We start from the raw sequence: 23,276 nt of genomic DNA, 5'->3' as shown, positions 1-23,276 counted from the left end.
AGTGGTGTCCTCATCTTGGAGGTCTGAATCAGAGCTTGTGGTGGAGCAAAGGTGGGATACTGTTATGGATGGGTCTGCGGACATTGGCCGTGCATTGTGACGAGTGACATCTTAACAGTAGGTACATGCAGAACATTTCCGGCAGGGGCATACAGGTTTTGTGCTTTTGTGTGGAAGTTGCATGGTGGTATGTGGGTGCCAGCACTTAGGGTGTGCATGCTGCATGTGTGCAGGGTGTATTCCGGATGTGTCTGTGGGCATTCTCCTGCCGATGTGTTGCATATGCACTATGGGTCAACATGGTACTTCACATGATTGAACTTTGTTGCTTTTAGCATGGCTTGATTTGGCCACCTACCTGCATCTCCAGATGTCGGGGCTCCTCTCTCCATCCCTCCGACTCCTTCGATGCTCTCCATCCCAATGGTGGAGGCACATGTTTCTTCCCATGCCTGAAGCTTGATGGGGGATTCTGATCCACCCCCGGTTGCCGTCCCCAGGTTCCGGTTTGCTGAGAGTATGCTCCGGACCCAGCCTCAGATCGTCCCAGCGCTTTCTGCACTGCTGTGCAGTGCGGGGTACGGCCCCCACCGCACTGACACGCTGTGCCACCAAAGCCCATATGGCCTTCTTTTGGACTATTGCCAGCCTGGTCATCTGCGTTGAAAATACTACTGCAGCATTGTCCTGCAGTGTCTCGGCAAGCATGGTGAGCTCCTCATGTGTAAAGCGGTCCTGGCGCTGCCGGTCGCATGCCTTCTTCACAACTTTCGGCATTATCGGGTGGGTAATAGGGTGGGTGATGGGTTTGGAAAGGTTTCAGGGTCGGATCTGGTATGGTTGGGGAGGATGGCAATGGATTGTGTTTTTAAAGATGGCCACCGTGCTCCTTCCCGTTCCGCCGCGATGACGCTACTTCCGCTTCCGCTTAATTGCGGTCACCGCTAATTGCGGTCACCGCTATGATGGGTGGCGGTAGTGCATCATGCGCAGCGTACGATGCCGGTAGGGGCCATTTTGGGGTCTTTTACGGCATCGCGTTCTTTGCATTACCGCCATGGCGTAATGCTCGTGCGCGATGGGTCGGAATGTGCCGCACTTTACGGCATCCGGCCATGGCGTAACCGTTAATTACGCCATGGCGGTAATGTTCGGTACTTACCGCCAGGGTCGTAATGAGGGCCATGGACTCCAAAGAAGCACTTCTTCAGACTAGTATGTCTAGATGTGAAGACTGATGGGAGAGTGGTCGATAAATCAACCAGAGGGGGAGTGTAGAGGAGGAGCCAAGTACATCTCATCGAAGTCCTGCCCCCATTCTGCCTATGTGTTGCCAGCCGGAAATTGCGACATGTGCAAAGACAATAATGGTGTATATATATATATATATATATATATATATATATATATATATATATATATATATATAAATAAATAATAAATAATATACTGCGAAGAGTCCTTGTAACAAGGTATCTATTGAGAAAACCCTATATGTATCCACAAAGAAATGATGGTCTTCTGAAGGAAGTTCAGGAAGAAGTGTGAAAATGAATGAAAGAGAAAACTGGTGACGTCACATGAAGCAGAAATGACGCACCCAGAAGAGATGCCAATGTATATAGTATAGACCTCATAGAATCTGATGGTGAAGTAGCGAATTAAGCAACATTGCGGGAGCGAAATGAAGATTGCACGTTTGGAGAAGCACTGAAGAAAAGGCCATTTTACAAATGTACAGATGCAGTAATGCAAGTAGACGAAGTAATCATGAGGCTGACTACATAGTGAATAGACTGCAGGTGGTGCCGCCAATATATATATATAGGAATGTATAGACTCTGGATGTTTCACAACACATTTTAGCAAACCTGGACCCCGTGAATGAAAGGGCTGGAAGTGTGACACAGCAGAATAGAATAGCTTACGGCGAAGGAAGATTCGAGAAGGCTTGCCTGGCCCAGTGTCAAGAGTCAGTTATCTACTCAAGAAGATTCAATTAACTTGAGAAGCGAGCAGAGCTCCTGTTTTAGGTCTAATGGAAAAACACTAGAAGTGCCAGGTTTTCTTCATTTAATAGTATTAAATACAACAAAGGAGCTCAAAATGTGGTCTCTAGTCACATGGTCAGATGAAAATAGACTTTGGGCCTTCACTCCCTTTTTATTCTCAGGCACAGTCAGCATTCGCAAGGCCGAGTTCAAACGCATTAATTCAATGGCAGACCGCAGGAGTGATGATGGATGTTGGGCTAATTGGGTCGGGGAGGCATGACCAGGCCAACCCGCCAGCACCTGGGGTACCAGCTTGCGTGCTGCTAGCGAGTGGAATTTTCCAGAAGGGTCTTAAAGAACCTATGGGTTCAACAGCATCACCCCTCTGTGGCCTCCTCAGAGCCAGGCCCAGCACTCCAGGCGCTCCACAGGCCCTCCAGTAAGCCCCAGAGGGCTTGTCAGGGTAGTGCACAGCGCATATTCCACTTAGCAGGGCAGTCATAAACTAAGACTAGCATGCACACCACCTATGGGGCCCCAGACGACCCCAGACCAACAGAATTAGGTGCTTGACATATAGAGTTCAAGTATTCATGGGACACATATATACCACTATAGAGATTGTTTCAAACATCAAAGCAGCCTCTGGACTGTTCAGTGGTGCCCACCAGGCACTCCTATTACCTCCACACACACTCCCTAGCAGTGAACTCCATCCCTGGTCAGTCTTTCCACTTCTCGGTCAGGCACCCAGCCAAAGTGCAACTTCTTCTCCCCAAGCACCAGCACAGCCAGTATTACATGCAGAGTGCCACCCAGGTCTATGGTGACTGTGCCCCTCTTTGTGATGCCCTCCACTGCATCACAGATGGCAAACTATGGACAATTAGCAGCAGGTAAGACCTGATGTTGCGGGTTGTCCTTTATTTGCAGACTGCCTGCCGCTCCTCTGGGACCTCCGACCACCATTCTCTCTCTCCTGCAGCTCCAATCACCTGCCCTCTCCAACGGGTCAGAGTGCTGCCCCGGACACTCACCTTTAAATGGAGCCTCCAGGCTCCAGCGGGCCACGCACCTGCAGTAGTCCGCTGCATGCTCGAGGAAGACATTGTGCTGCAGCTTGCTCTCCATGCAGCCTCGGGCGCAAAGGCTTAATGCAGGGACTACATCACGTGGGGGGGCACCGACTCTGCCTGTCCATGGCCCGCTAGCCACAGGTCCAGCACCACTGACATGTGAATGTGGGGTCCGACAGCCCCCACACCTGGGGCTAGGCTTCACACCCTCCTCTCCCTCAGCCGGCGACTCCATGCACCACCACCAGCTCTTACTCTGTTGTTGATTAGTTTTTACATAGGGCCAGAACGGACCAAGGCCTCCCCCTCACAGGCCACCCACTCGGAGCTCAAAGATCAGCAGCCATCTTGGTTGCGAGCTTGTGAGCACCCCCTAACATCTGATATCTTGAATATCAGTCTGGCATGGACTTTTTGGCTTTGCAGCCCTTCTTGGGCCCCTGGGCTTCTCACCGCTCCTTCAGGTATCTTGAATCTCAGTTCAACTTGGGCTTTTGGGGTTTTTAGGTCCTGCTTGGACCCTTGGGTGCTATCGATATGGCCTGACTTTGCCGCCTTACTCCTGGCTCCCGGCTCATACTTGCTCTTGGTGGCACTACCCTTCTGGGTAGGCGGCCTCTCTGGTGGGCATGGAACTGTGACTCTAACAGCTCTGTGGTTCTCTCCATCATATCATGTACATCGGTTCCACGCTTCGGAGCCCAATAGGAATTTGGCACCAGTTATGGAAGGTGCTGGTCGACTGCGTCTGGAATGGGTGTCGTCTCTTTTTTGCTGGCGGAGAGCTCCTCTTGTTTCTGGCGTCGTTCCCCATTGCAGCATTCCAAATGCTTCCTTCTTCCTCTGCCCTCCATGCTGACTGCATGGTGCTGCTCCTGGACTCCGCCTCTAAAGGGGATGATCCCTTCTTTGCGCTAGCATGTAGGTTAGCGTCTATCGCTTTCTGGATTGTTCTTTCCTTCTGATTTAAAAGGGAATACTCCATTGGTTCCTCTATTCATGAAAGGATCTCAACAAAACATGGTCGGAAACCACACCAGCCATTTTAAAGGGGATTGTTCAATTCCCATATAACCAACAAATAATGGGGATTCTCGGTATAAAGGAGGTGAAGTAGTAATCTGACTTGCGGAGTCCTTGACCCCTATGGGTCAGGGGTCATCCCCAGTGGAATCCTGCTAGCTCTTGGCCTGCCTCTTAAGAGGGATTGAAGCATAGCAGGCTATCACATGCACTTGCCGGTCACCCAGCTCCACTCACCAGTCTGCACCCAGCTCCATGCATCATCTCCCACCTGGCTCCAACACCCAGGTCACACCTGACCTCACACACTCACCCTTACCTGTGTGATGGCAGTCGTTGGCACTTGTATCCATGCTGGAATTCAGGGGGCACACAATGAGGCATTTGGCTGCTGCTGCAACCAAACACTGGCCTCCACCATTGTGTCTTTGCCGTGCATGCGCAGAAGACCAGCATTCGGCCTCCGTGCATGCACATTATGAAGGACACCTCGGGTAGCCATGTCAATGATGCAGAATGCAGTGCTTGGTTTCCCGGGCTGTTTTCAGTATTTAAACTGCCCAGGAGCCTCGGTCTTGGCATCTTAATGCTCCCTTGCCGGTAGTGTTGTTTTCTACCTGCTCTTTCCTTACAGTAAGAAACTGGAGGGTATTCTCACAAGTAGATCCCGGGAATCCTATATTCAGGTGGCCTGGGAAGAACTGGCCCTCCCTTACCCCAACCGTAAAGGCAGAAGAGCGGGGAAAGATCACCTGGGTAGGGGAACCCGGGGTTGTGCTCAGGGAAATAACCCTGGTGAGGCATGGTATTATGCTAGGGAAAAAGGTGAGGAGGAGGAGATCCCTGATACCTTTGTAGGCTGTACCATATCTGCCCCACTTCCTCCCATTGAATCTCTCTTACCCAAATCCACCGACCCCAACAATCCCATGGGATCCCAAACCCTGTTCCATTTAGAAACCATCTTTCCCAGAATCCCTCTTGTCCTGTTTCTTACCCGCATACTCCCAATCATCCTTCTGCACATCTCTCTGATAATTCCTACCCGAACACTCAATCTACCTTGACTAAACACTATTGTTCCTACAATGCCCTCTGTTCATTTCACGATCCCGGCTATTCCCGTTTGCTTCGCGAAACCCATCCTTCTGAGTTTACCAACCCTCCCAGTATGAGGGTTACAATTCCCTATAACACCTCTTCCCCGTCCTACCCTGTAGAATACTCTGACACCCCAAACCCCCCCTTTTCCGAACGAAACACTTTCTCACACCGTAGAAAATAATGGACTGATAAAACTGTTTACCTGATGTGTCCCAACCCAATGGTCAGGCAATTGATCAGAACCACACACACTTGACGACCCTTTCCTTTTTTCACAGGTGTAAAAGGTGGAGCATGAGAACACACAATGGGCAAGGCAGACCGCACAATGAGACAGATATCCAGACACGGCAGTTCAAGAAGAGGAAAACGGCAATGACTATTGAGAGGCTGACAAGCAGAGACGCAATCTTTCCCGTTCTGACCCAAACCTGTGAAACCGCAGGAGAAGAAATTGTAAGACCATGCATAATAGCTGAAGTGTGTTGCAGCGGTACACAGAGCATGCCTACGCTGATAAGCAGGACCGAGGGAGGTGGCTGCTACCATGGTAACGGCCTTGACTCCAGATATTCTGAAAAGCCAAGTGGTTCATCACAGCCGGTGAGTTGAGGGGAGAACCGATAAACCGAACTGTGTTGAATGAAAGCTGCGAAGTATCAACTTAAGGGAAGTTCAAAAAACTGTTACAGTAACGGGGAGACCAGCTGCAGAGGGATCCGGCACCACGTGGGTGCTTACTCACGAGATTCTGGTCAATCCAGTGTTTGTTGAAACTGCTAATACCAGAAGGCCTCGGGAAGGCCGCAAAGGAACGGTCAAATGGGTCATACAGGAGTCTTGCAAAATCCTCTGTACAGTCGAAAGTCTTTGACCGACAAGGGATTGAGAAAGGCACGATTGATAAAGTTGGCAACCGTCAACCTGGCAGAGGAATGCTGCCAGAAAGGGGTGAAGCCTGAAGTCCCTATGAACAGTGTGTTGACAGAAGTGAACCCGACCGAGGGATGTCCATAGTGAACTGATTAGCAAAAGTTTGGCAAGAGTGAACCCGGCCGAGGGATGTCAACTAAAAAGGACGAACCCTGAAGAATTGTTTAAAATGACAGCAAGATATGTGAACCAAGGAAAAGCCATAGTGAACCTGAAGGAGGGAGGCTGACGTCCGAGAGGGGTCTGAATCCGAAGGAGGGAGATCCAAGGGAGTAAATTCAATGCCCCAAAAGTCAATTTGGAAAGGAACTTTGTATTTGTTGTGTTGAATACGATTCGTAAGGGGTTTACACCCAGAAGAGGGGGGACCCAAGGGTGAGCCATTATCACCCTAACTACTGTATAAAAGGAACTTTTTGATTTGTTATTTTCCGACACTCGAAGGCAAGAAACATTTTGCCGGAAAAGAGACTTGGCAATCAAGGTTTATGAATTTTGAGAGCGATGCTGTCATCTCACCCTGGGGATGCTAGAGAAGGATGCTGTGCTCAGAGATTCCACCTTATCCCGTGAGCAAAATATGGGAAAGGGAGACCCTGGCTACTAAATCCTGGCATATTATTTGTGGACACTTCTTTCTTTTTTTAAATCCTATTCCACACTCGTTTGTATGTAGTTGTAAGGTTTGGCAATAGGCTTTTTAGTACAGGCCCCTTTTGATTTGACAAGGCACTACAAGGACTGCCTTATTTTTCATTTGATGGTCGAAGCTTACTCCCATCTTAGACTTAGGTTTAGGTTAGGGAGGTAAACGGCTGGCAAGGTCAGCAGTGCTTTCTTGCTTACATAAGATACCTCAACTTAGAGTGATCCTTTCTGAAGACTTTGTATTTGTGGAACCTTTAGAAGGGAGTAACTCTAATATGACGGCATTGCATTGTAAAGTACTAGCATCAGCACAACTTATTCTTATGCATAAGACCAGCCTGGCGCAAGTGGGCTTGGTTGTGGATGTTGATCCAGAGGCTGAGATGCTCTGTTCTCTTAAAGTCAACACCGTTAAAAACAACAAATAAAACAAACCCACTTTGACCGAAGGCAAACAAGTGCAAATGAGTGACATTCAAGCTCGTTATTGGTGTGGAACACACATGGTTTTAAACATCTTCTCACACAGTCTGGTTCTTTACTCCTCATTACTAATCATTCTTTTTTTATGCTTCAAGAAACATGGTTACTTTCTCCCATTGTTATTGATGGTTATATATGTTATTTCATACTACTGCCTCAAAGGGTAAGTTTGGAAGACCCTTTTGGGGTCTTCTAATAGGGTTTGAGAAATCAATAACTTCCAGAAAGTTTTTACATCTAAAGAAGAATATGTCAAGGCTGTTGAAGTTACTGTATTGCTGAAGGGGGCATGGGAAAATACTATTAGTAAACATCTATAAACCCGCTGGGGCTTCACTTAGAGAACTTATTCAATAACTGTTACATGACTTAATTGCTAAATGGAAGAGAGAGACTGAGAGCAACTTCATAATAGGCGCTGGAGATTTGAACTGTCATATTAAAGGGGTCTTTGGTACCACCTCTAACAAGCTTCTGCATCCATATAGTTATATGGAACATAGTATTATTGACTCAGAGGGAGATTGCTGGTTGAGCTTTTTTGGAGGATGGAATCTTGAAATAATCAATGGGCGCACACGCAGCGCCTGCCTGGGTAATTATACCTCGAGGGCAGGAATTGCGCAGAGTACCCTTGATTATATATTTAACAGTGGTGAGGTTGCAATTATTGTAAATGACATGAACATACATGTAAATGATTGGAGTGATCATGAGGCATTAATCCTGATGATTGGAGGCATCAACCATGCCCCTAGTTTTAGCAATACAGGCAACCTATTAACAAATCATGCTACTACTAGATTAATATGGTCTGAGAAGAATATTCTAAGCGCAGGCCAAGCAATTAAAGTATGGGACATGAACTATTCTAGTTTGTTTAGCTCTCTGCCACTAGATGATATAGGAAAATGGATGCATACCTTTTCTGGTAAATATGCCACTTCCAGATCCCTCTTAATGATAAGTGATGCCCGTACAGCTTGTGTGTTTGACAAAGGTATTCGGGACACTAAATGTAAATTGAGAAGGGACATATGTAAAATTAGAGTAAGTGGCAGATCAATAATGGATACCCATAGTGAAATCAGGAAAATAAAGAATAAATATCGTCTCTAGTTAAAATTACTGAGGAGAGCTAAAAAACTTGAAAGTTGGCAAAATACTGTTAAGGTACTATGTTCCAGAAATTCGCGAAATATATGGGCCCTCCTGGGGGCGGCGCAGGGAGCAGGATTATCCTACAGATAAATCCTATAAGTGTGCAATAGTGGGTAAGATTCATTGAGAACTGTAATGGCACTGAAAATGAGACTCCTACCCCGCCTTTCAGTACTACTCAAGTCTTCCCTCCTTTCACAGTTACTGTGGATGAATTAATAAACAAGATCAGAAAACTTAAATCATCTAGAGCCCCGGGACCCAATGGCTTATCCAGTATAGTCATGAAAAAGAATCCCCATTTTTGGGATAATCTATTAAAAATTCTGATCGACAAAATACTTAGGGAGGGCAGAATTCCTGCTACTTGGCAGACGGCGATATTGATCCCAGTATTTAAAAAAGAGAACGTAACCGAACCTGGAAATTACCGACTTCTGTCTATGCTTGACTGCTCAGGTAAAATGTTTGCCTCATTACTACTACAGAATTTACAATTGGGTAGATAATGCTGGGATCCTTGATCGATTTCAGAGCGGTTTTAGAGCAGGATATTCAAACTCACATAACCTATTCATAATGAAGAGCCTAAGAGAAAAGGCGCTGCAACCTAACAGCCCACCTCTTTATGCCCTCTATATAGATTTTAAGGTGGCATTTGATGTTGTGAATCATAACATGTTGTGGAATAAGCTGGAAAAGATGCCTTGACCTGACGGTCTATTGTATTATTTGAAACTTCTTCACAGTAACACCACATTACAATTTAGACTGGACACAGAAGGCTCTGTGACAAGACCTATAAAGCAGAGTAGAGGTGTAAAGTGGGGATGTGTTACTGCCCCCCTGCTATACAACCTGTTTGTCTCTGATATCCCCAGATTTATTTTGGATGTTCATAACTGCCCCCCTAAGATATTATCTAGTCATTGTGTGATAAGAGCATATGGCGACGATATAGTAATCTTTGATCATACATTCAGCAGATTGCTTAGATCGGCAGAAAGGCTGTGGGAGTACGCCGAAATAAACAAATTAATTATTCATCAAAACAAGACCAAAATATTATTGTCTGCACACAGAAAGATTGCTCGCCCACGTTTGTATATAAAATCTATCGAGATTCAATATACCCATTCATGTAAATATCTAGGTATTGAATTTGATAACAAGGGTAACTCCGAAGTGTGTAAGCAAGCATGGAAAGTCAAGGCTGCACAATTAACGGCCATGATCTGTCAATTCATGTGCACTCAGAGTGGATACTTCATCTGGGGGGGCACGTCAGCTGTACATTCAGTGCTTATTCCCAATGATAACCTACGGTCTTGAGTCACAGACTGACATGAACCTTGATTGGCTACAGATCATAGAGGGGAAGTTCTGGAGCAAGCTTGTGGGAGTCCCCCAGGGCACACCCATTGCCATTCTAAGACTGGAACTGGAGATCCTATCCTTGAAATCTTTGGTGCTAAAAAAGAGGGCAGAATTACTCATCAAAATCTGTAACATCTCTTCTAACCCCTTATTGTCTTGTACGGAGGAAGGTATAAGCGGCAATAAGCAAACTAATGGCTCAACTATTTAAAGCAATAGACTGGACTCCGAAATGCAGTGATGATTTTGAACATTTGAAACATCAATTAGGCATTCATCTGAATATTTGGGATTGGCAAAATAATTTTGCTCATTTGGAGAATTTGAGCACCCCAATTGTGGCAATAAAAGCTGAACTGGCTATTGACTCTTTCAAAAAAGGTAGCAGGCGCTCCTCTCCAGAAAGAACATGGCATGATAACCTTGGTACTCTTGTTCAGAGAGGAATTGCCATACCATTTCGGTGCTGGACTGGCCATGTGGGCGGGACAAAGACTGATATGCAAATGGATATTTCCCATCTGTGAAAGGTACAGTGAGCAAAAAGCGTGTGCTGCAATCTCTCATCTCAGAACAGGTTATCATGCCATGTTCTTTCTGGAGAGGAACGCCTGCTACCTTTTTTTAAATATTTGCAAGGAACTTGGGGTTGGTCACCCTAGGTTACCTGGGGGGAAGCAGACGTGGACTCCCTGCTCACTGTGCTCAGAGAGGCACAGCTTCACCTCACTGATGAAGCCCAACAAGGCTGAAACACGTGTATGGGGTTGCTGTTGATACTCTTGTTCAGAGAGGAATTACCATAACATTTCGGTGCTGGACTGCCCATGTGGGCGGGACAAAGACTGATATGTAAATGGATATTTCCCATCTGTGAAAGGTACAGAGAGCAAAAAGCGTGTGCTGCAAACTCTCATCTCAGAACAGGTTATCATGCCATGTTCTTTCTGGAGAGGAGCACCTCCTACCTTTTTTGAAATACTAGCTATTGACTCTGTAGATGAGTTGGTTCAGCTCAAGATGTTACATCGGTGCGCCAAGTTTTAAACATCTAGATCAGGGGTTTGCAACATTTGGCTCTCCAGTTGTCTTGGACTACAACACTCAGCATCCCTAGCAGGAATTATCAATGATGAGAGATCATAGGTGTCATAGTCCAAAGCATCGGGAGAACCATAGGTTGCAGAACCTTGCTCTTGACAATGCCATGAATATACCTGGGTTTTCCTATGTGGGCAAACAAATCCAATGTGAGTTGGGTCTAGAGACTTGATAGCATGAGGAAGAACTCTGCAGCGATGCCCAAGAATGCTATTGCTGATCCTAAGACCAAATACCGGAAGAGAAAAATGGAAAGCCACCTTGCAGCTGCCATTTTAAAAGGGTTAATGACCTTTCACTTCTGGCTCTGAATCAGGCACAAGGTGGTATGTTGCTGCACTCACTCCCAATTGTCTGTTTTAATACAGATTAGCACATCGTTGTGATGAATCCGATGATGTCATCGCTCCTTTCCCAGTGGTGACCTCTCCCCATGTGACCATAGGACGGCAGCCGCTACCTGATCCTGACCCTGGGGGAGACTATATGAGGGAGGATAACATGGGGGAGGCAGCCCCTCGGGACGGTGTCATGACTTCATCGGACGAGACATGGTGCCCCCCTTTTTCCATTGAGGATACCCCTGCCATTCCTCATGTCTTAATGTAACATTTTCATACCTACCCTCACCCATCATGGAAAGGTACTGGAAACACTTTCACAGGATCGGTATACAAGTCTTTAAATCTAACTTGCCTTTCAAGACTCCTGAAAACACTTTTGCAAACTTTGCATATGAGTTGTAAAGAACTGTCTTGCCTCTTAAAATCACTGAGAACCCTTTTTCAGACTTTGCATATCAGAAACAGACCACCATTGCCCTAAAATGAAAGTACTGTGACTAAGAAGATGAGCTGAGTAATGAATATCACAGGGAGCCAGGAGCACACACTGTGCTCTGGTTGTTGCAAGAACAAGTCTGATGCCAATAGATTTAAACAGGCAGACCAGCTGACAGGTAGACACTGGCTGGTGAACGCTGCTTCTCTCAGTGCTGACGCAGGGTCTGTGGGGCCGGTGCGGTGTCCGCGGAGACAACCAGTTTGCTGAGAAGGAAGAAGGGAGTGAACTGCAAGCGCAGTAAACTATGAGAATGCCAGAAGCAAACAGAAGGTTTCTGGGCATTCACAGGTACTGGAAAGCTGCCTTTACATCACTGACGCCCCGAAGGACACAGAACAGATGAGCGGGAGCTGTGGGAGGCAGAGAAGAGGCTAAGCAGAGGCATTGAAAGTAGTGGAATGCTGAAAGACCACAAGAGGGTTGCCGCAGGAGAACCAACATATGCCAGCAAGAGCCGGTGAGTGCACCTGAGGGAAGAGGGGACACCAGGGCATATTCACAACCCTGCCAACACTGAATTAACATGTATGAAGCAAATGAGGGAGAACACACAAGTAGACATTTTTTAAAGAGGCAAAAGAGAATAAGTATAAGAGACTGTCACGTTTGTGAGTGTATGCAGTACACCTGTAAGCAAAGTCCTGGCAGGATAGAATACCATAAGAGAATAAGTATAAGAGACTATCAAGTTTCTGAGTTTGCAAAGAGCCCACATGAGAAAAGCCCTGGAAGGAGAGTATACCATGCAGATTAAAGGTTCAAGAATACATATAAGAAAAGCCCAGACAGGAGTGTATACTAGGCAAATGCAAGTTACAAGTGTGTACAATTAAGAAATGCACTGGCAGGAGAGTATGCCAGGCAGATGCAGTTGTAAGTGTGTTCATAGAGGAAACACCCTGGCAGGAAGTATACCAGGCAGATGCAAGTTGTAAGAATGTTCATGTGAGAAAGCCCTGGCAGGAAAGCACACCAGGTATTACCAAGTTGAACAGGCTCTAATATACAGTGCCCACGGAAGCCCTGATAAGGATAGATCAGGACTAGCAAAAAGCTGTGGAAACATATTAAAGAGGAGAGAAAACCTGGCAGGAGAGTGCACCAGGTATCCTAACAAGGTACAGACTAAAAGCCAAGTTGTTTTGTATACCAGTTGTGTTGTTTATCACGAGAGACCTAAGGAACTGATATTCTTGAATATAAAACAGAATTAAGAGAAATTCAGGTGAAGGACACCACCCTCTGGAACAAGGAGCTCTATCCTTCTACAACTTTGTGTTGGAGTTACACGTTTCGTTTTAGAACATTTGTACACTACTAAAGGCCAAAGACATTTTCCTTCTTCACCTTAGAGTTGATTTTTAGAATGTGAGGGCCAGAATAGTACTTTGGACACAGGATGTTTTGCTTTAGACATTCTGACATTGACAGACCCTTAGTTTTGGTTTTAGGAAGGGAAACACCACTTAGAGCAGGGGCAAAGAGGTGTTTCCCAACCCCTTTTTATTTTAATGAAAGTCTTTGATCAGAACCATGAATCCTCTGTTTCCGAGTCCATGCGCAAACATGAAACTTTTTTTGCAACCATTGATTATGCACATGTTTTTCACACAGCATTTAATACGCCTATGCTTCCTATTCATGAAATGAGAATGTGCTGACATTATGTGAGCGAGACTCACATTTTAACAAGTGCTTGTATAAGTACACACTTTTGTTTTTTTTTTATTTGTAAATTTGCCATTTCTGTTGAGATGTTTGATTGCACAGATTAACTTTCTTTGTGATTGGACCATAAACTTTTGACATTTAAAGCATCTTTAATGCATGCAAAGATTCTGAAACCTTTATTTTTCAGTAACAAAGGGATTTGCATGATTTAAGAAGTGCTTGTGGCAGCAGAAATCGTGTCAGGCTATAATGGTATATATAATCATAGGGTTACATGTGTGGACACATTATGAAGTGTAACTTAGATCCAAAAAACTGCTAAAACTGAAAAATGCAACCTGTGCATAATTAGTCAATTTTACTAGCAATTTTTAATAATGATTAAAAATAAATTGTTTTTATCTTATATGTAAATAGTATTTTGGGAAAAGAGTTTATATAGTTTTGTTGTAAACAAACTTGAATCACGGAGTCATGGTCTAGATTTAGTAAACATTTTTTGATGATGTACATGGTCTCTGAATTCTCAAATTGATTCTTTTGCGTTACAAATATGTACTTTTTTAAATCTCCAAGACTCATCCAGGAGAAACCACCAGGAAGTCACTCAGTTGAGGTTTCACTCATGGAAGTGTACAATAATGATATATTTGATCTCTTGGCTAAAGACGCTTCTGAAACAATTGGAATCAAGCGTGATGTCATCACAACCAGGGACGGAAAGAGTGATGTCCCTTCGCTAACATATGAGTGAGTAGTACATGGATGAGATTAAATGCATGGTGTACTTGATCATAATTCAGTGTTTATATTCATATATTTATCTTTTTATAAGTAATTGTCGCAAATCATTATCAATGAGCTGCTCTGCAATAATAGAGAGTCCCATTCATTGGTTCCTTGCATAACACATACAACAGTGTGTGTGTGTGTGTGTGTGTATAAACTCAGTGCCATTGTTTCTGTTCAATGTTGATTTTCATTGTGTTTGACAGCTTTGAGATATGGCATGTAACATCTTAGTGAATTCATCTCTGCATTATATTATCAGGGAACATTTTTGCTTACAGATTGTTTTTTTGCAAGATAGTTTAATAGTTACTATGATGTTTTAAAAAGCTGCTGCAGTGTGGAGTTGTTGCATGCATTGCTTTCATCAAAGCAGTTTGTGTTATTTCTCTGTGATTTAGAGTGTGTGTTTCGTGATATGATATGATATTTTATTTATATTGCGCTCGTACACAAGTGTTTCAGAGCGCGACCAAGCAAAGGGAGGGGAACAGGGTAGAACAAAAAACAACAATCTTTCTAGGCCCAGTGACATTAAGAATACGCATGTGCATGGAAAAGGGGGAAAGTGCCTTGAACGGGAGAAGTGGAATGTGCAGAACAGAGGAGAGAACAGAATAAATAGTAAGTGAAATAAATAAATAAATACAGGCAATGAAAAGTGGTAGTGTAGCCAGCAAGTGACAAGTGCATGATTAGTCAGATAGGATATATCTGATAAGTGCAGAAGAAAAGTGGCCCCTTGCATGGACCCATTGCATCTTAACTAAAGTAGTATCTTCACAGGCATTGTCTTGACTGATAGGACATGTCAATCAATATTATGTGTCACCTCTCTGGTATTGTTTGTATTCAACGTGCTTTTCTCTTTTGTGTGACGTCCTGAAGCTGCAGCATGGACTGATACATTTTAATGAACTAATTTCTGCATCATAGTCTTGAAGAAGATTTTCCCTCACTGTTTAATGTTTTTGAAGACTGACCTGAGACCTGATTAATATGTCTCAAATAAAAAGATAGGGGGAATTGCTCAGTGCAGGGAAATGAAAACAAGCAGTGGTAAAGTCACTGGCATGGCATTACAGTGAGGTGTCCGAATTTTTGAATGTTTGAATTTTGAATGTCTATGCTCTATTGGCATTCTCTATGAAATTCAATTCTTGTAGTTAATTTATGACTGAAAAAGTTTAAACGTAGTATAACAATATGTTTTTGGGATATAAACAGGTACATATATACATTGTAAAGTGTTCCGGTTGTATACTATTAGTATATATCAGGCTGCTGCTCTAGTCTGAATGTTTGGACTGAGGTCTATAACAGAGATTACAGACTGCATTGTGGCATTCCCACTGGCATAGAGGCGGTCTATAATTGAATAATGTGCTTGTTAAGCAACAGTCATCATGGAGACAGAATTCACTGGCAATAATGGCCTGTTCTACACGCGGTGCGAGTGTATTAATGCCAGGTGCTGGTTCTGTTACAGGCCGGTCAAGCCCACTGCCATAGGTATTGTTACGAATAGAAACCTGGGGTGAACCCCAAGGTGTCAATAGTGTTTTCACCTAAAATAAAGGTGCCACAAGTGTGCGGGTACAGCCGTTAATGGGTAGCATGGAAATGGCAGGTGATGCTCCGAGCATAACCTTCTTGGGACGCAACTGGCATGCTGGAGGGGGAAGTTGAGAGCTGCCCGGGAACTGGGATGCCAGCTGACAAGACCTCTCTTCATGGATGTATGGTGACTTGAACGTGGGGGATATGCTGTGGGGCGGGTGGTTAGTGGCTGGGAAGGCGGGGCCTAAGGGTAGGAAGAGCAATGCAGGCAGTCTTGAGGGTCATGCAGCTCACTCATTATATGGGCTTGGAGCAGGAGTTTCATTCTACGAATCAAGCAAGCTAATTGGATTACGCACCCGCCCCAGGTGCTTATAGGTGTTGGTATTGCCAATCATATTGACACTCGATTATTTGCCTTAGGAAAGAAGAAGGGCAGAGCCTTCTCCAATAGAATCCAAATCTCTGATGTGTAAGATACACACACATTTCTACAGCAAGTACATTTGTAAAGGTTGGAGTGATAAACCAAAGTGTAAAAGCAAGGCGTAATGCTTTTATGTCCTGGTTTACAGCTCCTGCACAATTTCATTCCCTTTGAAGGAAGAAAAGGGGTACACAGGGGAATTAACCTTTCCGTCATGCTTTCCTCTTCCATTTTCTGAGTACAAATAATTGTACACCTCCATGAGATTTTCTTACAGGAGCGAGACAATTTGATTCCTATGGAAGCCACTTCCCTTTCGCACCTGATCAAAGCAGGCGGATTCTATAGGAGGTCATCGTACATGCTGTCATCAAAGTGTAATTTTCTTTTTTTTGCTTTCTTTTTTTTACAAAACAGAAAATATAAGCAAAGACTAAAGGCAATTTCGCCTAGATCGTCTTTTCACTTTGAAACTCTGTTTTGTGAATGATTCGAATTTCATGCAGAGGACCCAAGATCATGTGCTAATATTGCTGGTTCCTGGCATGCAATTTACACTTAATATACAATGACCCCCACAGAGTTTGGAGGCAAATATATTCAGCTGTGTTACCCTGCTCTCTATTACTCTTGTGCTAAATCTCTCTCGATTACATAAAACTATTTTTAATCATTTGCACTGTCCAATAGCAATTGCTTTCCCCTCCACAGGAATAAAGCTGTTGTACAAATATAATGACTAATTAAAAGGTCCTTCTTCCTTGATTCTTTCTTCTCTGACTATACAATGCTCAAATACCAATCAAAGTGGTCTCTTAGTGCTATTTTGCACTTTAATGATGCTGGTGTTTCAGGAGACTCTTGCAACTCTAAAGGATAACTTCTAAGACATGTGTAGGCATATGGGAACTGCTCATTAGGCTATTTTGGAGGTTGGTAACATGGGAAATACCCATATCTTTAGGTGTCTACAAAGATGAGAAAACCACCTATGCTAGCTTGTTCCAGGGAGGTTTGCTGCTGCAACCAAGTCAGCCAGGCAACCCATTCTATCATGGTGAATACCTATTTGTAACCCTCCTGCAGATTTTAAATGTCTGTTAAATGTTTAATATTCCACCTCCAGGGAATACGCTCTTAAGCAAGCAGGGAATCTGGCAAGACCTTCTCCTGCAAGTTATATTGAGGTGCAACCCTTTGTCATCAACACTCTAACCAGTCACCGGATGCAGGAACACTCTAACCCCCGGAAAGATACCCTCAAACCTGGTAATCAGAGCAAACTCTGCACTAGACAGGAAATGTCTCTTGGAGAACCTTGGAAAACCAATACTCCGAATCCCCAGGATAAATACGGTCAGCACAGCGGACTCTGGAAGATAATCAGGAATAGGTGCTCCCCACAATCTGCACAGACACTCACACATACCGATATGTTCACTCTCCCCTTATACCAACAAACAATAGAAAGCAGCAACAATGGTGTAAGTATCACACTTGTAGTGCATGTAATTGCCAATCATATCAGCATATGTGCATATGATGGTAATAACTGGTATATGACAGCAACACATGAAATATGATGTGCGTCATATGTTGTGAGCACCTGGGAATTGCATGTCAATGCACAATACTTTATGGTACTGATCTATGTGAGCATGCTATAGTAGCTGATCGTAAGGTGATATTGAAAGATATATCTATCTTCAAGTCATTTGGCGGATGCAAATAACACAAATTTATGACCCCCACATTTACAATCACATCCCACAGTCTACAACAAGACACAGCCTATATTACTTTTTTTTTTTTCCTTTTTACAAAAAAAGGATGATGAACTAAGTGTGGGTGGTCCCCTAACACACAATGCTGGGGAAATTTCGCAAAACACTACAAATGATTTCAGGCTGCTTGGGAATTAAACAAAACTTAAACTACAGCCTACCTGCTTTTGTCTTGCTAGTCACCATACAATCTAGCACAAAACATTGAATTAATTTGGCCTATTCATAGAAATATTACATTTAATTTAAGCAGATCCTAATAACGTGCCTCTTATATTTAATGTATATTTCGCTAGTATGAATGGATTGTTGAAAATGTGAAATAAATATACTTCTGAGCATAATCAATGAAAGATCAAACCAAGATGAGGAAACATTTTCTATCAGATTAAATAATATTCAACAAACAGGAAATATAAGGCTCTGCGATGTTTGTTTAAATGTACACGTCTAGTTAATGGAATAATGGAAATGTTATAGTTGAAGGAGATTCAGACTTGCATATTTTTGATTTCCACTTTAAAAGTGACATGTAATGCAACACAGACATTGTAAATTGTAAATTAAATATTCTTATGGGTTTTGGAAATTAAACAATATATCAAAGAATAGATTTATATGGATAAGTAGGATTTCCATCCAGAGCACATAAAAAATTGAATTTTGAAAATTGGTTTGTTTTTTAAGTAGGAAGAAATAGCAAGGACATTGTAACTGGATTTTCTTTTTGGAATGAGCAGTAGTCAAACATGAATCAATTCAGATATGTTCCAGAAAATGGATTTCCCAAACAAAGTCCTCCTCTAATATTATGAACTCTAGGGAAAAATGTTCTACTTGTTGGAATTTATTGAGTGAGCCTGCTACAGTGCAAAAGGTATTTTCTAATCCTTTTGTCACATCTATAATGTTAACTGCAGCAAGAATTCACAAATTCGAGGTGACACTTTGCTTTCAGAAAGTAAAAAAGGACATTTATTTTTTTTGCTAGAGAGGGAAAATGACTTTCCACCCTTCTAGGATTTAATTTCTAAGACACATAATTAATTACACCATGGGCAATGGGTTCACTTTTTTTTTTAGTTGTTGAATGAATCTTGTTGGACTGTTTGAGGAATGGATTTCGCATAGCTCTCTGGACGGCTGTTTCCTATTTGGGTGGCAATGCACCAGGTATCAGACTATAGGTCATCCCGGTCTCTTCGTGATCCCTTTGATCCAAATCACAAGGTGTCCCAGGTTCTGCTCCTCTTCTGGCTGAATTGGAAAACTTTTCTATGTCAAGTGAATCAGCACCTTGTCTGTACATTTCGCATAACCTCCTCAGCCAAATTACATGTGTTGGCAGGTAGCAGAAATAAGGACATTATCTCCCTCCCCATAGACAAATGCCTTTAATTTAATTTTATGCTGTCTCTTATTTCTGTTATTTTAATCAAAGTAAATCTATTTGATAACTCTGTAACTCATGTGGTTTCAAAGTTATAGGAAAATCTGTAAACATGTAGGCATTGTAAATGCAGCATTATAAAAGTGTGCATTGCACTTTCAAAAGTTCTTCCTACATGAAGTTCCAGGATCATAGGTTGTTGGCCATGTGGTGCTTCTAATGAATGTGGTATTCAAATGATTCCACTTACATTACATATGACCTAATTAAAGATTTCATTTCTCAATTTCTCTGGTGATGAATAGCTATGAACTACATGTGAAACCTCTACTCTTGTAGCTAAGGGTTTCAAAGCCAAAGGTTATTGTATGCACTTAGTCCATATGCTATGAATAATTAGTTATCTTGACAGCCTGATCACCATTGATCACCTCTGGAGTTCTTTTGAAGTCGGCATTTCTAATTGAGACCATTATTGCCTCGAAATGTTGACCAAATATATGCATGTTAGTGTATTTTCTTCTCAGAAAGCAGAACACACTGACTTAACTGAACAAACATGTTCCATCTATCTTCCTGATGTAATGAAAGCTGATGCCCTGTGTGCTTTGAACAGGGCCCACATCTTTAGAGGAATGCTTTAGTCAAATATGTTTTCAGTTACATTTAAACATATTATGATGTGCCCAGCCTTCTTTAAACCTCAAATCAACAAATTGCACATCTGATGAATCGTTTTACTAGCACATTAAGATTCATCTGATGGTCTGATATAATTGTTTTAGTTGATCTAATAATATTTGAGCTCTGACCTTGCAATGATATGTGACTGTCCATGGGCTTCATTTTCCATAATTTTGTGAATTGCCTCTAAACATGTCTGAATTACATTTTTATTTCAGAAACCTTTAACGGTGGTAACAGGTCAAATATGTGTGTGCAAGGACATATAGTGGCAATGCCAAGCACATTTGTATTCAATGCCTATAAAAAGCAAAAACATTTGACATTTGCAATGCTGATTTGTTCCTTAAGGGCTTTGAAAACATGATTCCCTAGCATGTACACAGCCAGAACTGTTGGCTCTGCCAATGCTTATTATTATAGGCATCTCGAAAGGTTTGTCTTTTGATGTTAAATTAGTTTCTCGCAAAGTAGAGGTGTATACAGGCCAGCCAAGATGGAAACATAACACATATAACACACATTCCTTGAAAATGCAGTATCTTACTTAGCACCATAGCAACTTCAAAAACAAACCATATGGCGGCAAGTCCGTTTGCACTTTTCTGCAAAAAGGTTCCCTGAATGCAATTTTCCTTTTTTTCCAATTGGTAGTGGAAAAGTTAAAAATAAAACAAAGGCATTTACTCTTCACTTTTCCACTATCTTTGGATTGCCATGGAATCTGCCTAATTCTAGTTGAATTCCATAGCCAATCAATGGTAATGGAAAGCACTTTAGTAATGTGCGCTGGTCTCCTATGACAGGATCCAGCACAATGCATCGTACTGCTTTCCATAGGCATGCCATGGTTTTCCGCCAGTAGGAACATGCATGCTGATGGAAAACCATGCGCATTTGACTGGTGCACATGGAAGGGCAGACGGACATGTTAACTTTGCTCTTCTCTTCAAATCAAATAAAATCCTGTGGATCGGTGGAAATGACAGTAAAAGGTACCTTCACTATTATTGCCATTTTTACCCATCTACAGGATTTAGAAAACAAATCTCCTAGAATGGCAAACACACGTGACTGCTCTGCACTCCAAATCCACCTACCAAATCAAAGAAAATCCAGTGGAGCATTTCAAAAGAGAGGAAAAGAGTCTACTGCCACTGTTATTGCCATTTTTGCCAAACCGCAAGACTTAGAAAATGACCCCATAGAAAAAATAGACTTAATTTCTCATTCCAGTAGCCCTGAGCAAAATAACCCACATATATGTATGGACCCTAAATTCATACTTTACTGCCGCTCCCACTATTTATTTTGATTTAAATGTTCATTTATAACGCGCTTAATACCAGCGTTCTGGTTTCTAAGCGCATGGTCGGGATTCAAACCTGTGTGGGGCTGCGTTGTCTTGCTTCCAAGACAAACGCGTTGCCCCTGCGCTATCCTTCCTCCATTGTATACAAGGTTCAGCTTGTTGTAGAGCATGTAATTGTCTGCTTCACTTTTGCTCATTTTACTTTGGGAAAATCTGTCCTTTGGTTTTCCTTTGGACGTCCTGGACGTTTGACGCTTGCTGATATTTTCAGATACAGCTTATTTTAGAAATACAAATCCTACATCATAACACTTCTTCATCAAGTTACTCATCACTTTTGGGATATAGTCTCACTCTTTTGTGACAGGTAATCTTCCTTATTTCCAAATTAAATATATAAAAAGTATTGAAACCTACACAATCATGCCTCTGCCTTCCTGCCTGTTTTCAATACTTTTTATATATTTAATTTGGAAATCAGGAAAATTACCTGTCACACAATCATGCCTCTGCCTTCCTGCCTGTTTTCAATATTTTTTTATATATTTAATTCTTTACGTACAACTGAAAGTACTGATCGTCAGTCAAAAAACAAGTCTCCATGTAGAAGCATTAAAAAATACCCAACCATTCGGTTAGCGCCATTCATAAGGTTAGACTAGTGTAGAGCTCAGAGTTCACTGGGGCTACAAGAAAAATCCAAAATGACACCAAGTTTAATGTCAAAATTCATACGACGAGCCGAAATGTTGGGCAAGGCAGGTTTTTAGGTTTTTGGTCTTCCGGGTACTGATTGTATAAGTGGGAGTCGGTTGCCATGCTAAGCTTTATTACCATCAGTACCATTAGTGGGCTCTGCTGTCGTTCTATTCAGCTACTGCTTGGCTCTGAAGTGTCTTGTTTCTTACAGTGAAGATTTTCACATCACCTCATGAACAGCTGTGTCTCAAAGTTAGAACTTTGGAAACTCACCCTGAGTATAAGCCAACAGTAGCAAAACAGGTCAGGAGGTAGTTCATGCCTAGATTTGTGGGTTGCTCTCCAAAGCAAGTTTTGGCATTTGTAGCATTGTACTTTGTGGTCTTTTTTCTTAAGCTGAGACTGGCCCTCAATTGCCAAAAACCTCACCTCTCTGTGGTCTTCGAATGGTGCTATCCCGATCCAAGCATTGTTTAGGCTGCTCTCGCATCTGGTTTCATTATACAGGATCTTTGCGGGTGTTGTACTATGTAAGTGTGCTTGCATGTTGCAGGGTAGTAGCACAGACCTCCCTTCCAACAAAGATAGTACTCCCATTTAGGTGATATCAAAGGTCTATCAAAATAAGGACAGGAGTGCCATCATTGGCCTGAGTTTGAACGTTATTAAAACTAGGCGGTAGTGCAGACTCTTGTGTTAAATACTCTGGACAAGCAACTTGACACCCTTCATAACGGGACCAGATCTGCATTAGACAACATAGCACAGAAAAAACAAACAATGCAAGTAGTGACATGAAGATGATGCCTGAAGGTCAGGCATATCCCCATAACTCACTTAATTGTGGCAAGTCAAGCAAGGCAAACCCTCAGTTTACACCTTCAACCTGTTAATCACCCACAGGTGTATAAAAGCTGGGGCTGCAGGAGGAGAAGTGAGTTTGAGAGGGAGTTCGAGAGAGAGCAAGCTGGAAGGAGAACAGAATGCCCGAGTTGCTCAGGACCAGCTGGAGGAGGACGATGTGCCGCGACACTGAGGGTCTGGTGCCTGAACCAGCCAGTGGAAGCGTAGCGAGGGAGCCATGCCTCCAAGCAGCCAGAGAAGTCCGTGAAAGGGAGCAAGTAGGTGTGTCATTCCCTTTTTCAGCAGTGTTCAGAAAATGCTTGTTCCCCTGGGCTCAGAATGGAGCCCGGAAGGGTCTGAGGGGCAGGTGATGA

At 43.0% G+C, this 23,276-nt stretch overlaps 1 protein-coding gene across 3 annotated transcripts in view; it reads left to right on the top strand.

Annotated features, from left to right (window-relative positions):
* KIF25 (kinesin family member 25) overlaps nt 1-23,276 on the top strand; it is a 1,016,252-nt gene that overhangs the window by 702,580 nt on the left and 290,396 nt on the right. For all 3 annotated transcript variants that reach the window (XM_069607411.1, XM_069607412.1, XM_069607410.1), the window contains one exon: nt 13,991-14,164. In XM_069607411.1, the coding sequence (XP_069463512.1) occupies nt 13,991-14,164 (174 nt within the window). The remainder of the gene's footprint in view (nt 1-13,990; nt 14,165-23,276) is intronic.

This window comes from Ambystoma mexicanum, chromosome 4q (assembly GCF_040938575.1).
Source record: "Ambystoma mexicanum isolate Mex_15411 chromosome 4q, UKY_AmexF1_1, whole genome shotgun sequence".
In the NCBI taxonomy this organism is placed as follows: Eukaryota; Metazoa; Chordata; class Amphibia; order Caudata; family Ambystomatidae; genus Ambystoma; species Ambystoma mexicanum.
Note: the sequence above shows the minus strand (reverse complement) of the source record. Positions and strands in the feature narration are given on the sequence as shown.